This window comes from Narcine bancroftii, chromosome 8 (assembly GCF_036971445.1).
Source record: "Narcine bancroftii isolate sNarBan1 chromosome 8, sNarBan1.hap1, whole genome shotgun sequence".
Classification (NCBI taxonomy): domain Eukaryota; kingdom Metazoa; phylum Chordata; class Chondrichthyes; order Torpediniformes; family Narcinidae; genus Narcine; species Narcine bancroftii.
This window is the reverse complement of record NC_091476.1, coordinates 98,429,842-98,452,275: the sequence shown is the minus strand read 5'-3', so window position 1 is coordinate 98,452,275 and position 22,434 is coordinate 98,429,842. Positions and strand designations below refer to the sequence as shown.

General features: G+C 39.7%; 1 protein-coding gene across 4 annotated transcripts in view; it reads right to left on the bottom strand.

Annotated features, from left to right (window-relative positions):
- LOC138741057 (beta-galactosidase-1-like protein 2) overlaps positions 1-22,434 on the bottom strand; it is a 55,287-nt gene that overhangs the window by 26,489 nt on the left and 6,364 nt on the right. For all 4 annotated transcript variants that reach the window (XM_069894545.1, XM_069894544.1, XM_069894542.1 and 1 more), the window contains exons 2-10: positions 20,372-20,569; positions 20,040-20,108; positions 13,889-13,984; positions 10,940-11,048; positions 10,206-10,298; positions 8,686-8,767; positions 7,170-7,231; positions 5,115-5,196; positions 2,926-3,063 (exon numbers count right to left, since the gene is read on the bottom strand). In XM_069894545.1, coding sequence (XP_069750646.1) covers positions 2,926-3,063; positions 5,115-5,196; positions 7,170-7,231; positions 8,686-8,767; positions 10,206-10,298; positions 10,940-11,048; positions 13,889-13,984; positions 20,040-20,108; positions 20,372-20,569 — 929 coding nt within the window. The remainder of the gene's footprint in view (positions 1-2,925; positions 3,064-5,114; positions 5,197-7,169; positions 7,232-8,685; positions 8,768-10,205; positions 10,299-10,939; positions 11,049-13,888; positions 13,985-20,039; positions 20,109-20,371; positions 20,570-22,434) is intronic.

Sequence of the window (22,434 nt, the reverse complement as noted above, 5' to 3'; positions counted from 1 at the left end):
AGTGCCAAAGCTCTCCTATAGACTTTCAAACCGGCGCAACAAAGTTTCAAACATGTCCACGTTGACCTCATCGGCCCCCTCCCAGTGACCCAGGGTATAAGGTATCTGTTCACGACCATCGACAGATTCACTTGCTGGCCAAAGGCAATACTCATGGATGCATGATTCACAGAGATGTGCGACCAGGCTTTCCACACCACCAGGGTCATGCATTTCGGAGTCCTGACCCACATCACGTTGGACCGAGGGGCGCAGTTCATCTCCTCCCTCTGGTGCAACCTGGTAAAATTCTACAGCAGCCAGGTCCACTGTATGAAAGGCTACCATCCCCAAGCAAATGGACTGGTCGAACAGATCCATCGTCACCTGAAGGTCACGTGAAAGCCCGGCTGACCAGACTGAACTAGATGGACGAGCTCCCGTGGGTACAGCTCAGAATCCGCACGGCACTGAAGGAGAATCTACCGTCATTGTCCACAAAGATGGTGTACGGAGCAACGCTTACAGTCCCAAGGGACCTAAATTTAAACACCCCCGGCCCACAGACCAGTGCGTTAGATGTCCTGCACAGGTGGAGACACCAAGCGGGTGGAAGACCCCCCCCTGCCATCCAGACACGGCTTGCCACCCAGCCATGTTCCAGTGGATCTGAAATCCACACACTATGTTTTCATACGCAGAGGACAGCAAAGGTCCCCTACCGTGCTCATACAAAGGCTCCTCCAAGGTACTGCAGAGAGACAGTGTGGTGTTCACATTGGACATCAGCGGCCAACAGGACAGATTTCACAGTTGACCGCCTCAAAGTACCACACCTGGACTCCGACCTGCTGGCCCCAGATCCCTGGGTCAAGCGCAGAGGTAGACCGTCCAGAGACCATAGTCAGACCGCTCGCAGAGTGACGGCGATTCTATGTGGGGGGAGGGGGTGTGTGTAGCAGGCCGAGTGACCGTACAAACAAACAGGCCAAATTGCCGCATCTCTCAGCTGGACCAAGCTGGTGCAGGCTACCTTTCACTGCCAAAGAGCCCGTACCTAGCGCCACATGCGGACTAAGGAGCCCTTTACTTCTGTGTAGCGGCCCGCCTGGTGGTGAGTGACACCACGACATGAAGACGTCACTTCTGGAAGTCGGGGATATGTTACCGGAAGTGAGCGGGCCAGCGAGCACATGCGGGGAATTTCAAACCAGTAAAACCATCATGTGTTGTACACTCACCTCGTGTGGACATCTCTTTATTTGGTAGTGCTACCGCAGCAGACATTACACTTTGACATGCTGATGTACTGAGACCACAAGATGACATAGGACATGCTGGAGACAAGAGAATGCCCCAGGAACAGCAATTACCCACCGACGAGCAGCAAATATATCTCAGTGCCAATTCTTAGAACATCAGAAACCAAAGTCATCGAAAACGAAGAGAGAAAAAACTAGGACTGTATAAGGTGTCAGCCAGCTTTATAGAGAAACTGAGCAAACAGAATTATTACATTTGATTCAGAGTCCAGACTCAATGTCTCATCTATATTCCCTCCCATCTTACCTATCGCAAGGACTCAACTTGATTCTCCATCTGACCATATTTGCTCAAATGATGCAAATTTCCACAATTTTCTCTGAGACATCTTACTTTTTCCTGATCCTTTGGCTTTCTCACACTGTAGGAAGAGTTCTTGATTACTTCTCATTAACTTCCCACAGCCCTGTTTTCATCCTCTCACCCCCTTACAGAGCCCACTCTTCACATTCCACCATAACACTGCATTCAATAGATCATCCTTCTCAGTTCCTGCTAACTTTAACAAGATTCCACCACCAGATACCTTCCCCTCCCATTCCAGCATTCGGAAGTTATTGCTGCTATGGAAAACTTCCTGGACCTTTCTACCAAATTACTTATCTTCACACACAACTTTCTCTTTTTACCCTCATCAGCCAGGGACCCAAACAGACCTTCCAGATAAAACAGTGATCCACTTGTCCTTCTGTCAATGTAACTTACTGCATTTGGTACTCACAATATGGTCTCCTCTACTCTACAGAAACGAAATGCAGATTAAGTGCCTGCTTTGCAGAGCTCTTATATTCAGTCCACGAGTGACCGACCTTCAAATTATCTGAACTTAGATGCTTTGCATCTCTCCTATTTCTATCTGTAATGTATTGTAATGGGAAGGCCTAATGCAAGCTTGTGGAACACCATCTTATCTTCCATCTGGGCACCAATAACTCAATCAAATATAGATGTTAATTTCAAGTTACTTACTTTCTCTTGATAAAGGGTTCTAGTCCATAACTTTGCCAATTCCTTTTCTCCCACTGAGTTCCTCCAGCAGATTGTGTGTTGCTCCGCATTCCAGAATCTGCAGACTCTTGTGTGTCCCCTTACTTTTCCGGAATGCATCAGAACTAACTACCTCAGTTGAAAGTTTTTCATCTGTAAAAGTGACTCTCTCTGCAAGGCATGACCTTACTAACTGGAATGGACAGCCCTGCAATTCACATCTGTTACACTTGCTTTTGTTTATATCCCCTCATTACCCTTCAACAAGTGTATCACCACATCAACCCTTGCTTCATCCTATTAGAATTATTCTCTTTTTTCAGATCCATCCCTCCCCCACCATCTCTGTGAATTACTATTAAACTATTCTATTTGTTTCCCAGTTCTGATAAAATCTTCAACCCTGAAACTTTCATTGTTTTTCTCTCTCTCTGCAGATGCTGCCAGAACTGCTGAGTGATTCTAATATTTATTTTCCTTTAAATTTCTACTATCTGTCTTTTTTTTTCCTTATATTGAGATTAACTGTAAGAGGCACATCACATCAACTGAATTATTGACTGAAATTCAAAAATTTGAATTTGATCTCCAAAATAACAATTACCACTCCATTCAGAAATCTCGCAGTATACTCACCGTAGCTGGTGACATCTGGACTATAGGTGCCGAAGTCCTCAGCACCATTCATAAAGCCAAAGTTAGTCCCTCCATGGAACATGTAGAGATTAATGGAAATTCCTTTCTTTAAAAGAGCTGTAATGGTCTTCAATATTCCTGCAGTACAAATAAACAGTGTCTACAATATCAGCTAAAGCAGAAATATACTTAAAGGCTCTAATACAATCTGATTCTAATGTACAGAGAGATTTCTGGTATATAAAACATGCATGGAAAGCATAACAGAAAATCTTGCTAATTAACGGCTACTGAATTCACAGTATGCATTTTAAAAGGAAAAGTTTCTGGAGGCATTTTGATGATGGTATCATGGAGACCAACTGCTGCCTCCCCGACATTACCAACTTCCCCGTTTTTTATATATATATATATATTATATATATATATATACACCACCATGACTGATTCTTCTTTTAACTTTCTTCATTTATTCCTCCAAAGCTGTAAATGAACGCACCAACTTCCAAGATTCGATGCATAATTTCCTCGGTCTTCAAAACTGTGCAGTTGCTTCCTTTCATTAGTATTCCATTTCTCCAACATTCTGCATATTTCTGACACATAAATCTTAATGTCACTTTGCCTCTGGTTTTTGCACATTGATATTTACCCAAGCAGCTGTTTTTTTTAACAAAAAGAATGTATTTATTATTCCTTGAAAATATAGTGGTTTAAAACTCACATAATAAAGAAAGTGCAAAAGCAAATGATCAACTTACAAGAAAAATCAGGGTAGAAAATTGGTCATTTAAGGTCCAGCCATTCTCAATCTTTTTACCCCCCCCCCCCCCCCCCCCACCCAACCCCAACCCAAGGACTCTGCTCAAAGTTTATGGGCCCCTTTCCCTGTGAAGCAGTCAAATTTTGGTTTCTTCCATACTTCTCTCCTACTGACTACATTTAAAAAAAAATTATGTGAGGTGAAAACAAGGCTTTTACTTAAATGTGCTTTGGCCCCCACAAGGTCCTAAGGGCCCCCGTTGAAAAAGAGTAGTTTAAGCAAAGTCTCTTGTACAAATAGTTTGATTGACCTGAACCAATGAGGGATAGCAGATTCCAGTAAAGCTATTGAAAGGGGAAGGGATAAATTATTGACAAAGTATAGACATGTCAAGTTTGTTGTCATCTGATTGTACAAATACAACCCAACGAAACAGCATTCTCCGGTCCTTGATGGAATTTCAGAAGATAAAGAATCATTGGAGTTAGACGGAGTACCCTTTCAGATATCCATTACAGACATCATGAACTTTCAGTGCCAATGAAGTTCGATAGTTCAGATGGGCGGTTGATGATCAATGTGGACGTGGTGTTCTGAAGGACTCATTTCTGTGTTGCATCTCTCTATGGTTCTGTAAATTTCTGCATAATACAGTCCATTGGATGTAACACGATTCAGAATGTCTTTTCTTTGTGAAAGATGCCACATAAATAAAAACTCTTTTCTGCTTGTCATTTGTGTCCATGTTATCAGAAAATCTAAAAATGCTTCATACATTCAGATCCAGGCAATGTTCTAATAAAACTTTGCTATTCTTAGCTGGATTTGCTCTGGTGACTGACAATTCTATTGGGATGCATTAAATCACCACTCCTCAGTAGGACTGGATGAAAATCTTGCTGAGCAGATAAAATTGTAAAAAAATTGCCAAGAGCTCATTTCACACATTTCAATTTCAACAACTGCATTGAAATCTTCCAGTAACATTATGAACTGGGAAGAGATTTGCATGGATCTTACTGTTTTAACACATAAATTCCAAATAATTCATATAAATTCTAAGCAAAGCAAGCAATGACATTTTCTCAGCAACTCCAACCTTTGCTGTGGATTCATGGACAAAAAAAAAATCAGAAACTAGGAGCAAGGCCCCTCCAGTCAGCCACACCATTCAATGGCTGATCTGCCCAGAATTTCAACTTTTCTTTGTCAGTTCAACTTGGCTCTCAATTCCCTCATCATTGGTTTACCGCCTCATTAATATCTCCAAAATTCCACCCTCCCTAATTCTCCAAGTAGAGAATTTTAGAAATTTCAGAGAGTAAAGAGAAGAAAAAATCTTGCAAATAAACAGAACCAGTGGAAGAAAAGGAAATCCATTCAAAATTCTCGAGTGGAAAAAATTGACCCTAATAATTCTACATACCTTCCCGATAGATGTGATGATTGCCGCCCCAGTGGTCAAACCAGCCACTCCAGTACTCCATTACCATTTTAGGTTTGCCAGGCTAAAGATAGAAGAGAAAAGACCAGGTATAAGAATACAAAGTAATATTGACATTTTGCAAAAATACAAGCTGCTGGTGGATGTAAGGAAATACGTTGGCAGATGCTGGGATTGTAGTGCAATACACAAATTAGCTGGAGTAACTCAGCAGGCTATGCAACATCCTTAGGATATAAAGGGCAATCAGCATTTCGGGTCTGAGCCCAGTCGAAGGGCCCAGGCCTGAACATTGGTTACCTTTTATATTTTATAAATGCTGCATAACTTGCTTAGTTTCCCCAGTATGTTTGTGTATTGCTGTTGGCAGAACTGAGCAGATCAGGCAGCATGTGTGGAGGCAAATGGACAGTCAATATTTTGGGGGTCAAGACTCTTGATCTGATCTGATGCAGGGTCTCAACTGGAAATCCTGACTGGCAGTATGGTTAGCCTAGCGGTCATAGCAACACAATTACAACGCCAGCAAGTGGGGCCAGGGTTCAAATTTCACACTGACTATAAGGAGTGGAGTTGAACATTCTCCCCATGTATGTGTGGATTTTACCCAGGGGTGTCCAGTTTCCTCCCACTGTTCGAAATGTACAGGGGGTTCCAGGTCAATCGGATGTAATTGGACAGCATGGGATCATGGGCCAAAATGGCCTGTTGCCATGATGTATATACAAAATAGAAATAAAACATTTTCCTTCACAGATGCTGCTTAACCCACTGAGTTCCTCTAACAGTTCACCTTCTGTTGCAGCTTCTAGCATCTGCAGTTTCTTATGCCTTAGTTAATACTCTTCCTTCTCCACCAACCACTCCCTTTGTACTGAAGCTTCCCAAGGCACAACAGGAAATTTAATGCCTGCCCTTTTAATTCCTTCATCCTGACCTGAAATGTTGACTGACCATTTCTCTCCATTGTTGCTGCCTAACTCCCTGAGTTCCTCCAGATTCTCATTGTTTACCTAAATAGTCAGTCCAAGTGAAGCAGCAAATCACTTGTGCATTCAATCTGATGTACTGTCCCATTGTCTTTTATACATTGAATGCACGTCTCTTCAATAGTGGAGAATTCAAATTCAAATTTGCTAACTGCTTTGCAGAGCACCTGCAAAGGTAATCCTGAACTATTTGCCAATTTGAGTCTTCATTGCATTCCTACTCTGGCATCGGTTGAAGGCCTCCTGCTTTGTTGCAATGAGGCTAAAGGTATGTTTGAGGAACAGCACAAATCTTTCATCTGAACAAGTTGTTGCCTTCTCAACTTCTGAATTGTCCAACTTCAAGTGGCACAGCTGTTACAGTGCCCGTGACCAGGGTTCGAATCCAGCGCTGTCTGTAAGGAGTTTGTACGTTCTCCAAATATCTCCGTAGGTTTCTTCCGAGGGCTTGAGTTTCTTCCCTCCAGCAGCCTTTCAGATCAAGATTATACTCCTTTGTCAATGTACTCCCTCCCTCATTGTCATCATTAACATATTCATCACGACCTAAGTTCCACTGCATTCTCGTGGCAACCTGGTCATGACCCTCTCAGAGTTATTCCCTTTGTCCTTGTGATAGTACAAATTCTATCACTAAATATATGTTGATGGTAGTGTAGGAAGACAGTGATTGGCTGAGAGCATAGCCATGCCTACTAGCAGGTCTTAAAGGATTGCTCCTAGCCAGACCAGGTCATTCTGGACTGGTCGACCTACATGTAATAAGCTGGTTCTTTCAACACGCTCTACAGTCCTCTCCCCCACATTTAACACGAGCTTATTTTATTTGCTTCCTGGTTCTGACAAAGGATCTTCCGTGTAAAATGTCAACTTTATTTCTCTTTCACACGTCCCCTGATCGAGCGAGGATTTCCAACCTTTTGTTTGTATTTCAAATTTCCAGCAGCCGCTAATTTAATTAACACAACCCATGTAACTAAACCAGAAGAGGATTGCTTTGTAAATTAAGATATTACATGTCCCAAGATGTATTGCAAAAAAATCTTACTTCTGCATCTTTCATTAATGCTAGTCCAGATTCTAGCTTCTGAAAGTTGAAAGTCGGTAAAACTGTAAATATATCAAAATGCATTAACATTATAAACAGCAATCATACAAAGAGGAAATTACATAAAAATGAAACATTATTTTAAAATGAATTTGCAGTACCACACACTTGAATGTTTCTATGTATAGTAAATAAGGTTGCCTAAGCAAGGGGAAATAAACAAAGCCTGTAGATGCTGAGGTGCAATAAATACGCAAATGTGCTGGAGAAATTCAGCAGGTCATGCGACATCCATTAGAAATGAAGGGTGACCAATTCAAGTTTGGGAAAGGGGAGATAACCTACAATATGAATGATAAAGGCTGTCTGGCCTAATGAAGTTCAACACTCTTGTACAGGTACTCTCAAAAGCTAGCATCACAGCTGCCTCATCTGCACCAGTCTTTCACACAAAATTTTAGTACTTCCAATCTAATAAACACAGAGCCAATTATCATAGCAAGGTAATCTTTAGCCTCTTTCACACCATGAAGAACATGCGGGCTGAACCAGGTAATATAGCAGGTCCGTACCTGGTAATTGTGCAGTGGGAAACATCCCAACGGGGCAGAGTTAGTTAAAGTCAACTGGGCTCTGACTCTCAATGGGGGAGCAAGTGTTAGAGCCCTGGTTGAGTTAACTCTGTGGCGTCGTGACTGGTCAACTCAAATTACCAGGTACTGTTAGTGCCAGCATGTTTGTGTCTGTCTGTCAGAGTGCAGATAGCGGTAATGTATGACTGTGGCTGGCGGGGCTGCGAAATGTAACTGTGCAGTGGGTATGGCTGTCAGAGTGCGGCCAGCCTTTCTGTAAAATATAACTGTACAGCGGAAGTGGCTGTCGGAGTGTGGCCAGCCATGCTGTAAAATCTAACTCTGTAGTCGGCATGGCTGCCAAGATTAAATCATCACAAGATTATTTTCAATACCTAATGCAATGTAATGCTATGTAAATTGTTGTTATACTCTATTGTCGAGGGAATAATGACAACCTTTTAAACATTGAGCGCCTATGTGCTTTATTCCTGTTACAATTTCACTGCCCTGCGAGTATGTAATACATCACTCATGATGTCACCGGTGGAGGCGGGACCCCCTTAAAATCCCAGGTTTCCGATGAATCAGGTAAATCATGGAGCAATGAGAAAGGCTCCCTGGGTGCAGCATGCCTAGTAAGTTTTCCCATTTCCTAGGAGGATTGGCGGTGTGAAAGGAGCTTTTATCAAAAGTAATAGGGATGTCAGGGAAAAGAATATTTAAATAAGCAATGTTTCAGACTTTATACTTTACTGCTTCAATGCTTTCTGGAATGTGTGTTGTAATATGCAAGTCAAAAATTAATTTCTATTTTCTATGTCTAACAAAAATTAATCAAGCACAATAGTGAATGTATGATTTATTCTCTATTATGTAATTAAATTAATTATTAACAACTTTATGAAATTATTCATTACTATAATCTCCAAGTTAGTACTTACCTCCTGCAATAGATCCTTTACTTAATCCATTTTTGTTGTCACTAGACATCAATAATTCCACTATCCCTCTGCTCAACAAAGCCTTTCAGGATTAAAAGAGAAACATTGTTTGGTATGATAGTTAATACTGCTGACAAGTTCCAGAAATGAATTTTCTGCAGAAAATATGCAAAGCAAAATAATCCCTGTTTCAACTCCAACTGTTCCAGGGATAGTGTTGGAAGATCACATTTAGTTTTTGAGAGTTACACTTCATCTTTTGGATCTCCAAAAAAAAAATGGATGTGTAGGTGAAGTACACCACCACCCGCCCCCCCCCCCCCCCCCACCCCACCACATCTCTGACTCTCAATGGGGGAGCAAGTGTTAGAGCCCTTGTTAGAGCTACTTATTTCGTCATACTCTTGTTTAAATCAAAAGTGAATGCATGCAATAGTAATGCAAGAAAGCTTACTTTTCTCACTATAACAGTGGTTCTCAACCTTTTCCTTTCCACTCACATACCACTTTAAGTAATTCCTATGCCATTGGTACTCTGTGATTAGTGAGGGATTGCTTAAAGATGGAAAGAAAAAGGTTGAAAACCACTGTTTTCACCGTATCTAATTGACTCATTATGTGCACGGTTTCATAGCTCCAGAGGAAATAGGCCGATGACCATTTTTCTCAAGCAAAATATTTCAGTGACAATTGGGTCTAGAGCAGTGATTCTCAACCTTTCCTCCCCACTCACATACCACCTTAAGCAATCCCTTACTAATCACAGAGCAACAATGGCAAAGGGATTAATTAAAGCGGTATGTGAGTGGAAAGAAAAAGGTTGAGAACCACTGTTTTCACCGTATCTAATTGACTCGTTATGTGCACAGTTTCATAGCTCCAGAGGAAATAGGCCAATGACCATTTTTCTCAAGCAAAATATTTCAGTGACAATTGGGTCTAGAGCAGTGATTCTCAACCTTCCCTTCCCGCTCACATATCACCTTAAGCAATCCCTTACCAATCACAGAGCAACAATGGCAAAGCAGTATGTGAGTGGAAAGAAAAAGGTTGAGAACCACTGCACAATAACAAAATAAACATTCATCCATTTGATTCTCTATCTGGGAAACACAACTAATGAAGAAATTTTTCATGGAAAAATATTCATTCAGTTCTCATAAAATGAAAAGTGCACCAAGTGATCAAAATTTAATAATTCATTAGGATGTTAAGATCTAAATAATTGGCACAAAATCCACAATGTCAATTGAAAGCTTGCAGCTATAATGATATTTGGTCACTAACCCAATCTTTTCCCCCCATAATGTAAGAACTAGAAAATTCAGAACACTGGTAAAGGCAAGTTACTAAATAACACTTTGCACTCTTTCCAGAAACCTTTGCCAGATAAGAATGATCAGAAATTTAAGATCTTCCCCGACCAATCATCAAAATAGAGGATCTTATGGAGTAAGAAAGAAGAATAGCATTTAAAATGACACCATGACATCTTTTTGTGAAAAACAGTCCGTTATTACCTCCTTTACATAAGCCATGTACTTATTATCTTTGGCATAGCCACCATATTCATTTTCCACTTGAACAGCAATAATTGGGCCTCCTTCTTTGTACTGCAATCAAAAATACAGGGTTAGAACCTATTCTAATACTTAAATTTTACTTTTAATCATCTCACTTTGCTTCTTTCTCTTCAATTTTCTCCATTCTTGGAGGTGTTTATCTCTCTGGAGTCACTTACCAATGCTTCATTCAACTAATTTCCTTTCAACTGTAAAACGAGGTACAGAATATCAGCAAACAAGCAGGTCTACTGTTACAGTCACATCCAATTAAACAGAAACTTGCATTTATTTATTCTTTATAATCTTTCTCAGAATATGAACCAGAAATCATAATCTATTTAAATGTCACAACAGGTCATATAATGATATAAACCCTAAATGAAGAGTATTGACACAGGAATTCCACCTTTGCTTTTTTAAAGTGAATTAATATGTTTAGCCATAGATGCAGGGGGGCAGGAAACCAGTCTCGTGATGTTCATCATCTACATTAAAGGTCTTTTTACAAGGCTGACCTCTGCTGGAAATTGTAATTATCTGGATCATATCAAATATCATTTGCCAGAGGATCAGCTTGCAAGGTGAAATGTATTTGGTAATGATCAGTGAAACTTTCCAACTACCATAAACCCTTTGAAGACGATGCACATGCATTGAGTCGAAAGGTCGAGTGAATTGATCTCGCTCACCTGGAAAGGGAGAACTTTAGGAATAAGCACATTGAAAAAGCCATTGACTGCATCAGTAAACCCAGTATAAGTCGTACGCAGTTTCATGTTTTTGTCTCTCAGCAGCCAACTAGAAGAGAAGGGATTGGATAACAAGTACATTCAAAGTGAATAATTAATCACCAAATGATCATAATTTTCATTAACCCCAGTTCTCTTTCCCTTCAATATTAATACATTTAATATAAAGAATCAAAATATTCCCCTCTGTCAATTAACAAAATCATACCAGTCAAAGTATGGTCAGCAGTCTATCAAACCACTCCACATTTAACATTTTTAAAAAGTCTGCATTTAAAAAATTAAGTTTTAACAGCTATAAACACAAATTGTTTTGTTTTAAAGATTTGTATTAGTATCAACAGTCAATTACCACACTTCTAAATCTAGCTTTCCAGTTACTGTCATCTAATAATGCTTTATTCTTTGACATCATTAAACCAGTTCAACAGAATATCTGCTTGAAGTGAACAGAGGTCAGATCATTTAATACTATTATTTAAGCACAGCTAGTCACATAATTGTCATATCAATGACTTACAAATCTGTACAAGTTTACTACGTGTGGAACAGTACTTTCAGGTCAACATGAGGAAATTTCTAGCTTGCTGTTTGTAGACTGAAATTTAACCTGTATTCTTTACTATTTTGATGGCATTTAAGATTTCCTTGTGTAAATGAATTATTCAGACAAAATGATTACCTATCCAATTTGCATCTATTAAAGAAAAATCTTCTTTGACAGCAGCCAAAATGTTGCAGCAACAGCCACAATTATTTCTGTACACAGCTCATCCTCACTGTCTAATACTACACGAGTTTCTATGCAATGGCCTTCAACAATGGCTTTTAGCAATCTTTGGCTTGGCTTCGCGGACGAAGATTTATGGAGGGGGTAAAAAGTCCACGTCAGCTGCAGGCTCGTTTGTGGCTGACAAGTCCGATGCGGGACAGGCAGACACGGTTGCAGCGGTTGCAGGTGTTAGGTCTGCTTTGTTCATGAATGAGTGAGACAAACACCAGGCTGAGTCGAAATCAGGGTTCTTTGTTCTTTATTACCGGATTGTAACACTTGCGACTAACAAAGTTAGTCGGAGAATGCATTCTGCCGTTATCAGCAAAATGGTGATTTTTTTATACCCTTGGATACATGCTTAGAACATCATCATATCATTACTTGTCCAATGACTAAAACTGTTGCTATCCTTTCCCTGCTAGCTTCCTGCCTCTCAATCCATCAATGTCTCTCTTATCTTGTAAGTACAAGGATGCATTTACATCTTGTTACAGCCCTGTACATTCCCATCTCATGATGTTTTACCTAACAGGAGTACAAGGACACCTCCCCTTCTTGTTACTGCCCTGTACAGGGTAACTCCCTACACATTCCCATCTCATGATGTTTTACCTTACACAGGGGAAAATTGGTTGGTTGGGGTTGGGTGTTGGGTTTTTCCTCCTTTGCCTTTTGTCAGTGAGGTGGTGTCCAATACTACACGAGTTTCTATGCAATGGCCTTCAACAATGGCTTTTAGCAATCTTTGGCTTGGCTTCGCAGACGAAGATTTATGGAGGGGGTAAAAAGTCCACGTCAGCTGCAGGCTCGTTTGTGGCTGACAAGTCCGATGCGGGACAGGCAGACACGGTTGCAGCGGTTGCAGGGGAAAATTGGTTGGTTGGGGTTGGGTGTTGGGTTTTTCCTCCTTCGCCTTTTGTCAGTGAGGTGGTGTCTAATACTACACGAGTTTCTATGCAATGGCCTTCAACAATGGCTTTTAGCAATCTTTGGCTTGGCTTCGCGGACGAAGATTTATGGAGGGGGTAAAAAGTCCACGTCAGCTGCAGGCTCGTTTGTGGCTGACAAGTCCGATGCGGGACAGGCAGACACGGTTGCAGCGGTTGCAGGGGAAAATTGGTTGGTTGGGGTTGGGTGTTGGGTTTTTCCTCCTTTGCCTTTTGTCAGTGAGGTGGTGTCTAATACTACACGAGTTTCTATGCAATGGCCTTCAACAATGGCTTTTAGCAATACTTTATTTTAAATAACACAAAATCTTTCCTGCTAATTAGGAAATATAATTATTTTTTTCTTTAGATGCATAGCACAGTATCAGGCCTTTCCCATCCCCATGTCTATGCTGCCAAATACCCCAGTTAACCCACAACCCCTGTTATGTTTTGAAGGATAGGAAGAAACCGGAGCACACAGAGGAAGCCCACACAGACACAGGGAGAATGCACAACCTCCTTCAAGACAGTGCATGGACTCAAACCCAGGTTTCTTGCCACCCTTAAAGGAGAGAATTATATTTCCTTAAGGAGGGTAACATTGGAGCTTGACCCAAAGCACCTGCTCACAACTGTTCCTTTCTCCACACAATGTTTATATTTTATGAAGAGTAGAGTCTCTATGTTTCTACATAATTCTCTACCTTCAATGAAATGGTTCATTAAATTGAGTGTCCATATACCCTGGAAATAAGATGAGCAGAGTGCATTTAAGGAAATTGAGCCACGTTGAGGTGTTCAGAAATTAGATTGAATTTGCAGGGAAGATAAGATCCAATCAGGGAAGTTAATTGCACAGATACATGGCTTTTAAGGAATTTTTTTTTTTAAAACTTCTCAGTAATGGTATACATGCAGCAGTGAAGAAATTTTAGAAATTTCAAATGATAAAGTATTAATACATCAGGGATAATTGTAATTAAATTGATTCAAGGTTTTGATTCTCAATTTACTGAGCATCTGACACCATGAATTAGACTCTTATCCTGTGAAAAACTGCAACCTATTTTTAGATCTAACTGTTTACACCAACATTGATGGCAAGGCAACAAATTTATTTTCAGCGAAGTGAACATTGGCATTGCTCAGCAGGTTTGCACAGCTATAAAAGCACACAAAATTTACCTGGGTAAACCACCGAGGTCCCACTCCGAGCAGATGTATGGCCCTGGGCGCAATATTACCCAGAAGTCCAAATCATTGGCTAGCTGGAGAAACACCCTGCAAAAGTAAGTGTGACACATTGAGCTGTTGAACAAAGTGGTTCCTCTCATATTCTCCACTAATAGCTCCTGATCCTTGGTTGTTATCAGCATCAAAACATTCCAGGCTCAGGTCGGTAATGATACTTAGAAATGAAAATAGATCCTTCGACTCTCCGACCATAACAACTATCAAGCATTCATTTACACAAATCCAGCTTTATTCGCCCCCATTTTCCCAGTCAGATTCAATAATCCACTAATATATTAGGGACAATTTATATCCACCAATTAACCTACTTTGGGACACATAAAGAGAGACATATATGTCTCTCTCTTTATCTATCACGCTCTCTCTCTTTACACACACACACACACAAAATACATAAATATATTTACACACAGATATATATATATATATATATATACACACATAAAATACATAAATATATTTACACAGAGATATATATACACACATAAAATACGTATATTTACACACAGAGATATATATATATACACACACATAAAATACATAAATATATTTAGATATATATACACACACATAAAATACATATAAATAACACATAATACATATAAAAATATTTACACACATATAATAGATATTATATATATATATACACACACAGATATATATACACACACAGTACATACAAATATATTTAGATATATACACACACATAATACATAAATATATTTACACAGATACACACACACACACACATATATATATATATATAAAAATATAAAAGTACATATAAATATATTTACACACACAGATACATACACACATACAAAGAGGTATATACATATATTTATACATACACACATATCTATATATCTATCTATATCTATCATGTGTCGCACAATGTCCACGAGGGCAATGACCAGCCACACAAGTCCGTTCAGAAACCCTGATCAGAGAACAGGACGTAGTGGACGTATCTCTCGTAATTGAACTTGCTCAATTTGATCAGTAATCCTCTCAGTCACAGCTTCTTGTCACATACACTGACAGAACTGCTGCCATAAGACTGAGGAATTCTGGGCATCCAGCAGAAGTATTGCAGAAAATAAGCCCAAGACCATTTCTCCAGGCACCATGTTCCAGTATAAAATTAATGATGTTCGAAGCTGTGGCCTAGCAGGTGAAAATATGCTGCAACAATTTTTCTAATTCAGGAATACCAAAGTACCTAATGTTGCTGTCACAGAATGGTTTAATTACCCTGGCAACCATGCCTCTTCTAATCACCTGTCTTTAGTATACAAAATGACATTTGCATAACATCAAAATTGCTAATGTCCTATTTCACAGAACATAACGGTATCATGGACATGATGTGATGTGTGCATATGCGCGTGCATATAACAGCAGCATCAAAGAGTAAACATTCATATTATAACCATCTGACAACATTACTATATTAAAAAAAGTGCACAAAAAGTAAGCCAGTGTCTTTGGTTCATTGATGATTCAGGAATCTGATGGCTGTGGGGAAGAAGCTGTCCTTGTGCCGCTGAGTGCTCATCTTTAGTCTCCTGTACCTTTGTTTTCCCCCCCCAACCCCCAACAGTAGCAGAGTGAAGAGGGCATGATGTTGGTCGTGGGGGTCTTTGAGGATAGAAGCTGCTTTAAGACACCACCTCATGTAGATGTCCTCGATGGAGTGAAGTCTGGTGCCTGTGATGTCGCAGGCCGAGTTAACAACCGTTTAGAGTTTATTCTTCTCCTGAGAGTTGGCACCTCCATACCAGACAGTGATGCAACCCGCCAGAATGCTCACCACGGTACACCTGTAGAAGTTTACCAAAGTCTTTGGTGAAATACCAAATCTCCTCAGACACCTCACAAATTATAGCCGTTGGCAAGCCTAATTTGTGATGGAATCAACATGGAGGCTCCAGGAAAGATCCTCAGAGATGTTGACACCCAGAAATTTGAAGTTCTTGACCCTCTTCACTTCTGAACCCTTGATGAGGAGTGGGTCATGTTCCCCTGACTCCCCCTCCCCTGAAATTCACAATCATCTCCTTGGTTTTGCTAATGTTGAATGCAAAATTGTTGATGCGACACCATTCCACGAGCTGATCTATCTCCCTCCTGTCCACTTCCTCATTGCTGTTTGTGATTCTGTCGACAATTATGGTGTAATTGGCAAACTTGCAGATAGCATTGGAGTCGGGCCTATCCACAGACGTGGGTGTATAATGAGTGGAGCAGTGGGCTAAGCATGCATCCCAAGTACGCCTGTGTTGATAATCAGTGAAGAGGAGATGTTGTTTCTAATTCGTACTGACAGGTCTTCTAATGAGAAAGTCAAGGATCCAGATGCAGAAAGGGAGTACAGAGGCCTCGAGTTTGTAGCTTTTTAAAAAAAAATTATAAAAAGCAAGAAACCCAAATAATAAAAGAAAAAAAGATGAAAAAAACCCACAAGTTCTGATTAGGTCAGCACTAACTCCCTTAATTACGAGAAGTGGCTCTCGCCACTTTCCTTGGAAGAAGAAAGCGAAAAAGAAAAGAATCCCCCAGGCAGTGTATAACAATTTAATTTCAAATGAAGTATGATAAGCTTCTTCAAGGTCTCTATTTACTTGATCATCATCGATTTCAACTTGAACTTCAGTCAGCTGTCTTTCTGGTGAAATCCCTCCCTTTGATTTTTCTTGATTGAGACAAATAACATTGTCTCCCATTCTGCTTATTATTAGGCAATGAATTAGCAAATTCCAAAACTTCAGACACATTAGCAAAGAGTTGTGCTTGAAATTGTCCATAAAAAACTTTAAGAATTCCGGATATCAAAAAGCAAATCTATATCCGTTCTTCCACAAAACTGACTTTGCTGGGTTAAATTATTTTCTTGTTTTGACAATTTCATTTCTCAAATCTGCACAGAAGAATACTCTATTATTCTGGATCATTAAAAGGGCTTTGTTGTTCCCTAGCTTTTTGAACTGCCATTTTCAAAATCATTTCTCTATCTTGGTAACGTAAACATTTAATCAAAATAGAGCATGGCGGTTGTCCTGGATGCAGTTTTTTCCTTAGAGCTCCATATGCTCTATCAAGTTCCAAACCATTTGGAAAATTCTCTGATCCCACAATTTCAGGCAGCCAATTTTGAAAAAAATTGTACTGGATTTAGTGCCCTCAAAGTCCTCAGGCAAACCAACAATTTTTACATTATTTCTTCAACTCTGATTTTCCAATATATCAATTTTTTGCAATGTCTTTGTTCTGAATTTCCCACGCCGTAAAAGAATCTTTTAAATCTTGTTAATTGTATCTTTACATTGTTCTACCTCCATATGGCATTCCTGAAAGTCGTCTCCAAATTTTTGAACTTTAATTTTAATTTCATCAACAGTTTTATTACACTTTGCCATATATGTCTTCATTACAGTCATTTCTTCTCAAATAGCTCCCAACTGAGTGGTGAAATCTGCTTTCATTTAAGCAAAATTTGCATCCATTTTTTCACTAACTGAATCAATTTTTTTCAAAAATCTATAGATCAAGAGGTTCTGGGGTAACATAATATGCACCCATTTTACCCTGAATATATTGGTCTCCTCCTCCTTCTTCTGATTCCTCTCCCTATGATTGTGGCATAAGACTTTATTCTTTATTCTTCCACTCCAACCTCTTCTTCTGTGGAAGTTGCCAGTGGTTGAAATTGCAGACAGGCTTTCTGCTTGGCCCTCGTTTGGCCTGCTACCATAGAAATCGGGTCCGCAGACTCTGACTCAGTCACTTCCGCAGTGCGCATGCGCGAAGTTCCACACAAGTGCGTTGGTTCAATAGTCAGTTCTGTAGTTTTATTCCATGCTCCAGAGCCATCTTCTCCAGCTCCCCGAGAAGGTGGCGCTGGAGTTTGGATTCTTACCAGTGGAGGCTTTGAAGATCGAGGTTGGAGAGGAACCAGGATCGGAGGCTGAGTTTTCAAGGTTAGCCCAGTTTCTTCCATCACAGTAACTTCAGTTATAGCCAATTTTTTTTGCAGTTTGTGTTCTAGATTTTTTTGCAGCCTCTAGAAGAATTTTTAAATTATTCAATACTTTTAAAAAAAATTTTTAATCAGGTATTAATTAATTCTGCCAGGAGAGGCGTTTTCCACTTCTTCTCTCTATGCCATTACACCATGCCCCCAGTTTGTAGCTTTTGGACCAGAACTGAGGGAATAATGGTATTGAAGGTTGACAGGAGAAAGGGCAGAGGTGGGATACTGGTGCCTTGAAACCAGTTGCTCTGAGCAGATGGGGCATGTTAACCACAGATGATAACTCATCGAGCAGAGGGAAAACTCAGATTTAAACCTCCACTGCCTTGTGGCTGTACCAGTTCAAGGGAAATATTTTGGGAGTAAACCCTGAGGAAACGTCCAGAGATGGAGTCCCAAAGACAGTTGACTGCTGTACTCAACAACAGCATGGCAACTCCTGCGATGCTGCTGGCACCAAACTGTATCGACTTTCATCATTCCTTTAGACCTGTCATTAGCATGGAGAGGAGAGGTCCCATTGCAAAGGCAACAGACAGATCTCCAAATCAAATCTGCTCTGGCTTGCGCCTAGAGAACCCACTCCATCTTCACTTTATAGCGTTGGACAAACATGGGAAGCAGCAGTTCCAGAATCAGCCTTAATAGACACAGTTGATGCTGCACAACACATCAGTGACTATCAGATGCCAGTATCCATGGTTGACCACAACCAATGGAGGCCACATATATACATAAAGAAATAGCTTAAAAAAAATTATTTTTTTTTCACACTCTGCAGGAAGAAGCTATTTTTCAGATAGACAGTCCTGATTTTGATGCATGTTCTTCAGATTGGAGAAAAAAAAAGATTGAGTTAAAAATAAATCAAATTCAAGAAAACAAGGCTGGCCTGACACAGCTTCTGATCACCTTAAGAGTTTTATGGTGAAATATTTAAAAAAAAACCATATTACATATAGTATAATACAGTAAATAAATCAAATACTGTATGACAAATTGGAAATAGTATAACAAATATCTTTATAAAAGGCATAAGCCAAACATTCAAAATGCTCAGTGATGATTTCTCACAATATACAGAACAACTCCAATTATCCAAAATAAATCATAAATTTCAGATAAATTAGGATATCCTCATTATTCCAAAATATTTTTCCAGAGCCAAACTGGCCAGAGACCTCGGCCTGCCGGCGGCAGGAGCGGGGACCTTGGGCTCTTGGTGGCAGCGAGCATTTTTTTTTAGGTATCAAATATTATTTTAATACTTTAAAAAGCCTTCCCTTGTTGTTTGTTGTTGTTTAAACCCTGTTACAAGTGATTTGTTGTTGTTACTGGGCTGTTTTTTTTTAATGACCATTTTGGATGATTGAAGTTACATTGTACTTTCTGCAATGTCAAACCCAAACAAATTAATAAATTAAAAATAAACAGTTCTGTCAATCTGAAATAATAACACAAAGTACTTAAAATACTCAAGTCAAGTATCTGTCAGAGAGGAAAAATATTAAATTGTTTTAATATACATTGATCCTTAATCAGAACATTATGTTTCTCTCTCCATGGATATCACCTTGATATATACTGAGTATTTTCAGTATTTTTTTGTGATTCCAAAACACATCACTTATGATCATTTATGACAATGGCAGAGAAATAACAGAAATCCATTTTATGAATTCTTAATGGTTGGTTAGAATCAAGTCGGCAGCAGGTTGGACTTGCAGTTCCTGAGGACATGGGTAACTTGCTCTGTAATAACAGTGATGTTCCATGACTGAGCTCATTAGTACAGAGTTGGGAAAAGGCTCAAAATAAAAATAACTACATAACTTAATCTTTATCCTGAAACCATTGCTCATGTGCATTGAATCTGCAAGGAGAAAGGAAGGGAAGTGGCTCTGATGTTTCCTGCGACCATGAGTCTTAAGATTGACACTAACAGGTCCATCAGAAGCTGATGTCCAACAATTGTGCCCACAAAATAAATGCTTTTCAGAGAGGGTAAATTTTTAAAAAATCAACAAAAGACAAATTTTATCTACTCACTCAAGATCAAGATCATCTTTAAAATTAAATGTGCCCCTCTGTGGTTCATGAAGGTTCCATGGAACATACCTGTTTCAAAAACATGGATATTAATAAAACAAATAAAATATCAAAACCTCTCTAGACCAATGACTTTTCACTCTGAAGTCAGACACAAATATGCAAGCACAATTTATGCCCAATTTCATAATCTGCCATCATCTTTGAAACGTCTAGGGAGCGTTACAAAATGTTGTGGAAGACCATTTTGAGAAATCCCAGCACAACTTCATGGACAAAATTTGGTAAAAACCTTTTGGAACACATCTTGGAATCCAATGAACATTACTTACGTTGTTAAAGTATTTAGACCAAGAGCTTTCATCTTCAACATGCGGTCAGTCCAATATGCCCGTGGAACGCGAAAATAGTGCATGGAGCCACCCAGAATTAAAAACTTATTTCCCTCCAATTCAAAATATTCTTTGTTGGCCTGCAATCCCAAATTTCGGTTGAACATTCTTCTTGGAGTGAGGGATCTCCAATGGAACCTAAAATCAGATGAAAAACACCTTAGCTTAAAGTGAACGACTTACACAGAATGCATATGGTATACTTGCCAAAAAGTCCTGGACAGCTCCATCTACACGAGACTGGTCAAAATGCTTTCATTGTCTGCATCTCTATGACATATTGGTTCTCAGAGATCATGTGACCATATCATTGGACTGATGGTTGGATCACAAAACAATGACAGATTCATTTTTACCATGCACGCACTTTTTAAACAAGAATTGTTAAACTATTGCATATATACTGCGACTTGTACATTGCTCAGCGCAATCTCTTCAAACAAAATGAGGTTAAAGCTTTCTATCTTTTCATGACATAACAAACCACAAAGAATTATGCTCAAAAACAATCACTTGTATATCTGATAATCTCTATATGCTTCACAAATGTTTTGTTACATCTACATCATTGCTGTTACTATACTTTTCACAATTGCCATGAGCTCCATTAATTTGGTGTCTTGGGTAAACTTATACCTCTCACTTCGTTCATTTTAGATTGGTCACAGTGTTTGAGCTACCAAAAGAAAATAAGACACACACACCGAGAGCAATTCAGTTAATACAAATGTTTATTACAAATTCAAAAGCTGATTTCATACTACAATATGCAAGCACTTCCCAACTATACTTATCAACGCTTGGACTGGTCCCAACTGCCGAAGCGAGACAACGGCTGCACACTTGTAGTAGGTTGTCAGGGTGCCGGTAGCAGCTTCTCCACCTCCCCCAACCAGGACGTTGGCTGGACTCTAGAAGTTCCTCTTCTTGCTGAGAGATGTTGCCACCTCTCGGAGAGTCTCAAACTTCAGCAGCGGGACCATGGCTTATATTACCCAAAAACTGCTTACCCAAGCACCTATTCCCAGCACAGCAAGAAAGATAAGCGAGCAAACTAGCATGTTGGGCTTCTAACGAATAACATAATTTTCAGCTTATTACTTTGAATACAATGGTTTATTTTGCATCAAGGCTAGGCCTCTGACAGTCTGTGACCAAAACAAGCAGGAAGATTAAATGTTCTTGGTACACAGGTCCTTTCTTCAGATAACAGCATCTCTGGCCCCTCGGTGGAATTTAGCTTATGTCTGCTGATTCTAAAAACAAGCAGGTTCTCAGCCTTGCAGAACCAAGAGCTGCAAAGTGAAAACAAGCAGGTTAGAATCTTCCATTACATTTGGGAATCTACTTTTCTTGTTCAGTTGAACAGATAAAGACCTACATTTTAGAAGTGAGCTTCTTACTTCAAGATCTCCTAAAATGCTGAAGTATAGACATTGTAAAGTGGTAGATGCAGCAGGAAATTTTGTATTTCAAGATGGTACAAAGTATGTGGCTCAGAATGAAAACCATGACACAAAGAACAAAAATCCAGTCCCTGGTCAAATTGGCCGTGGTGCATGGCAGGAATTCACATCATGAAAAACTCCTTTTCAAATAGTGCAGTGGAATTTGGACAACTTGATCTGGAAGCGATCAGTATTGGACACTTTCAGAGCAGCCTGATCTTCCAGTGCAGAAATGGACCAGGACTTCTATTCACGTTCCTCGTAGACCAGACTCCACATCCCTGCTCAACTCATAACTTTCAGTCTCAACCATCTCCAATGCCCGAATTCACTGTTACACAGACAGCCATCTACTGAAGTTCGACTCAACTCTCCAATCTCCTTGAACTCCCAATTCTGTTTCCCTAAAACACCTAAAAGATTCAACCTCTTATCTTCCTCCCTCACTCCTTTTCCTGAACCTCCATCTTATTCCTACCTCACTCTGCCTTGTACTAAGAAGGCAAAGCCCCTACTGGTTCTCTCTCAACAATCTTAAGCCCCTTTCACACTTGC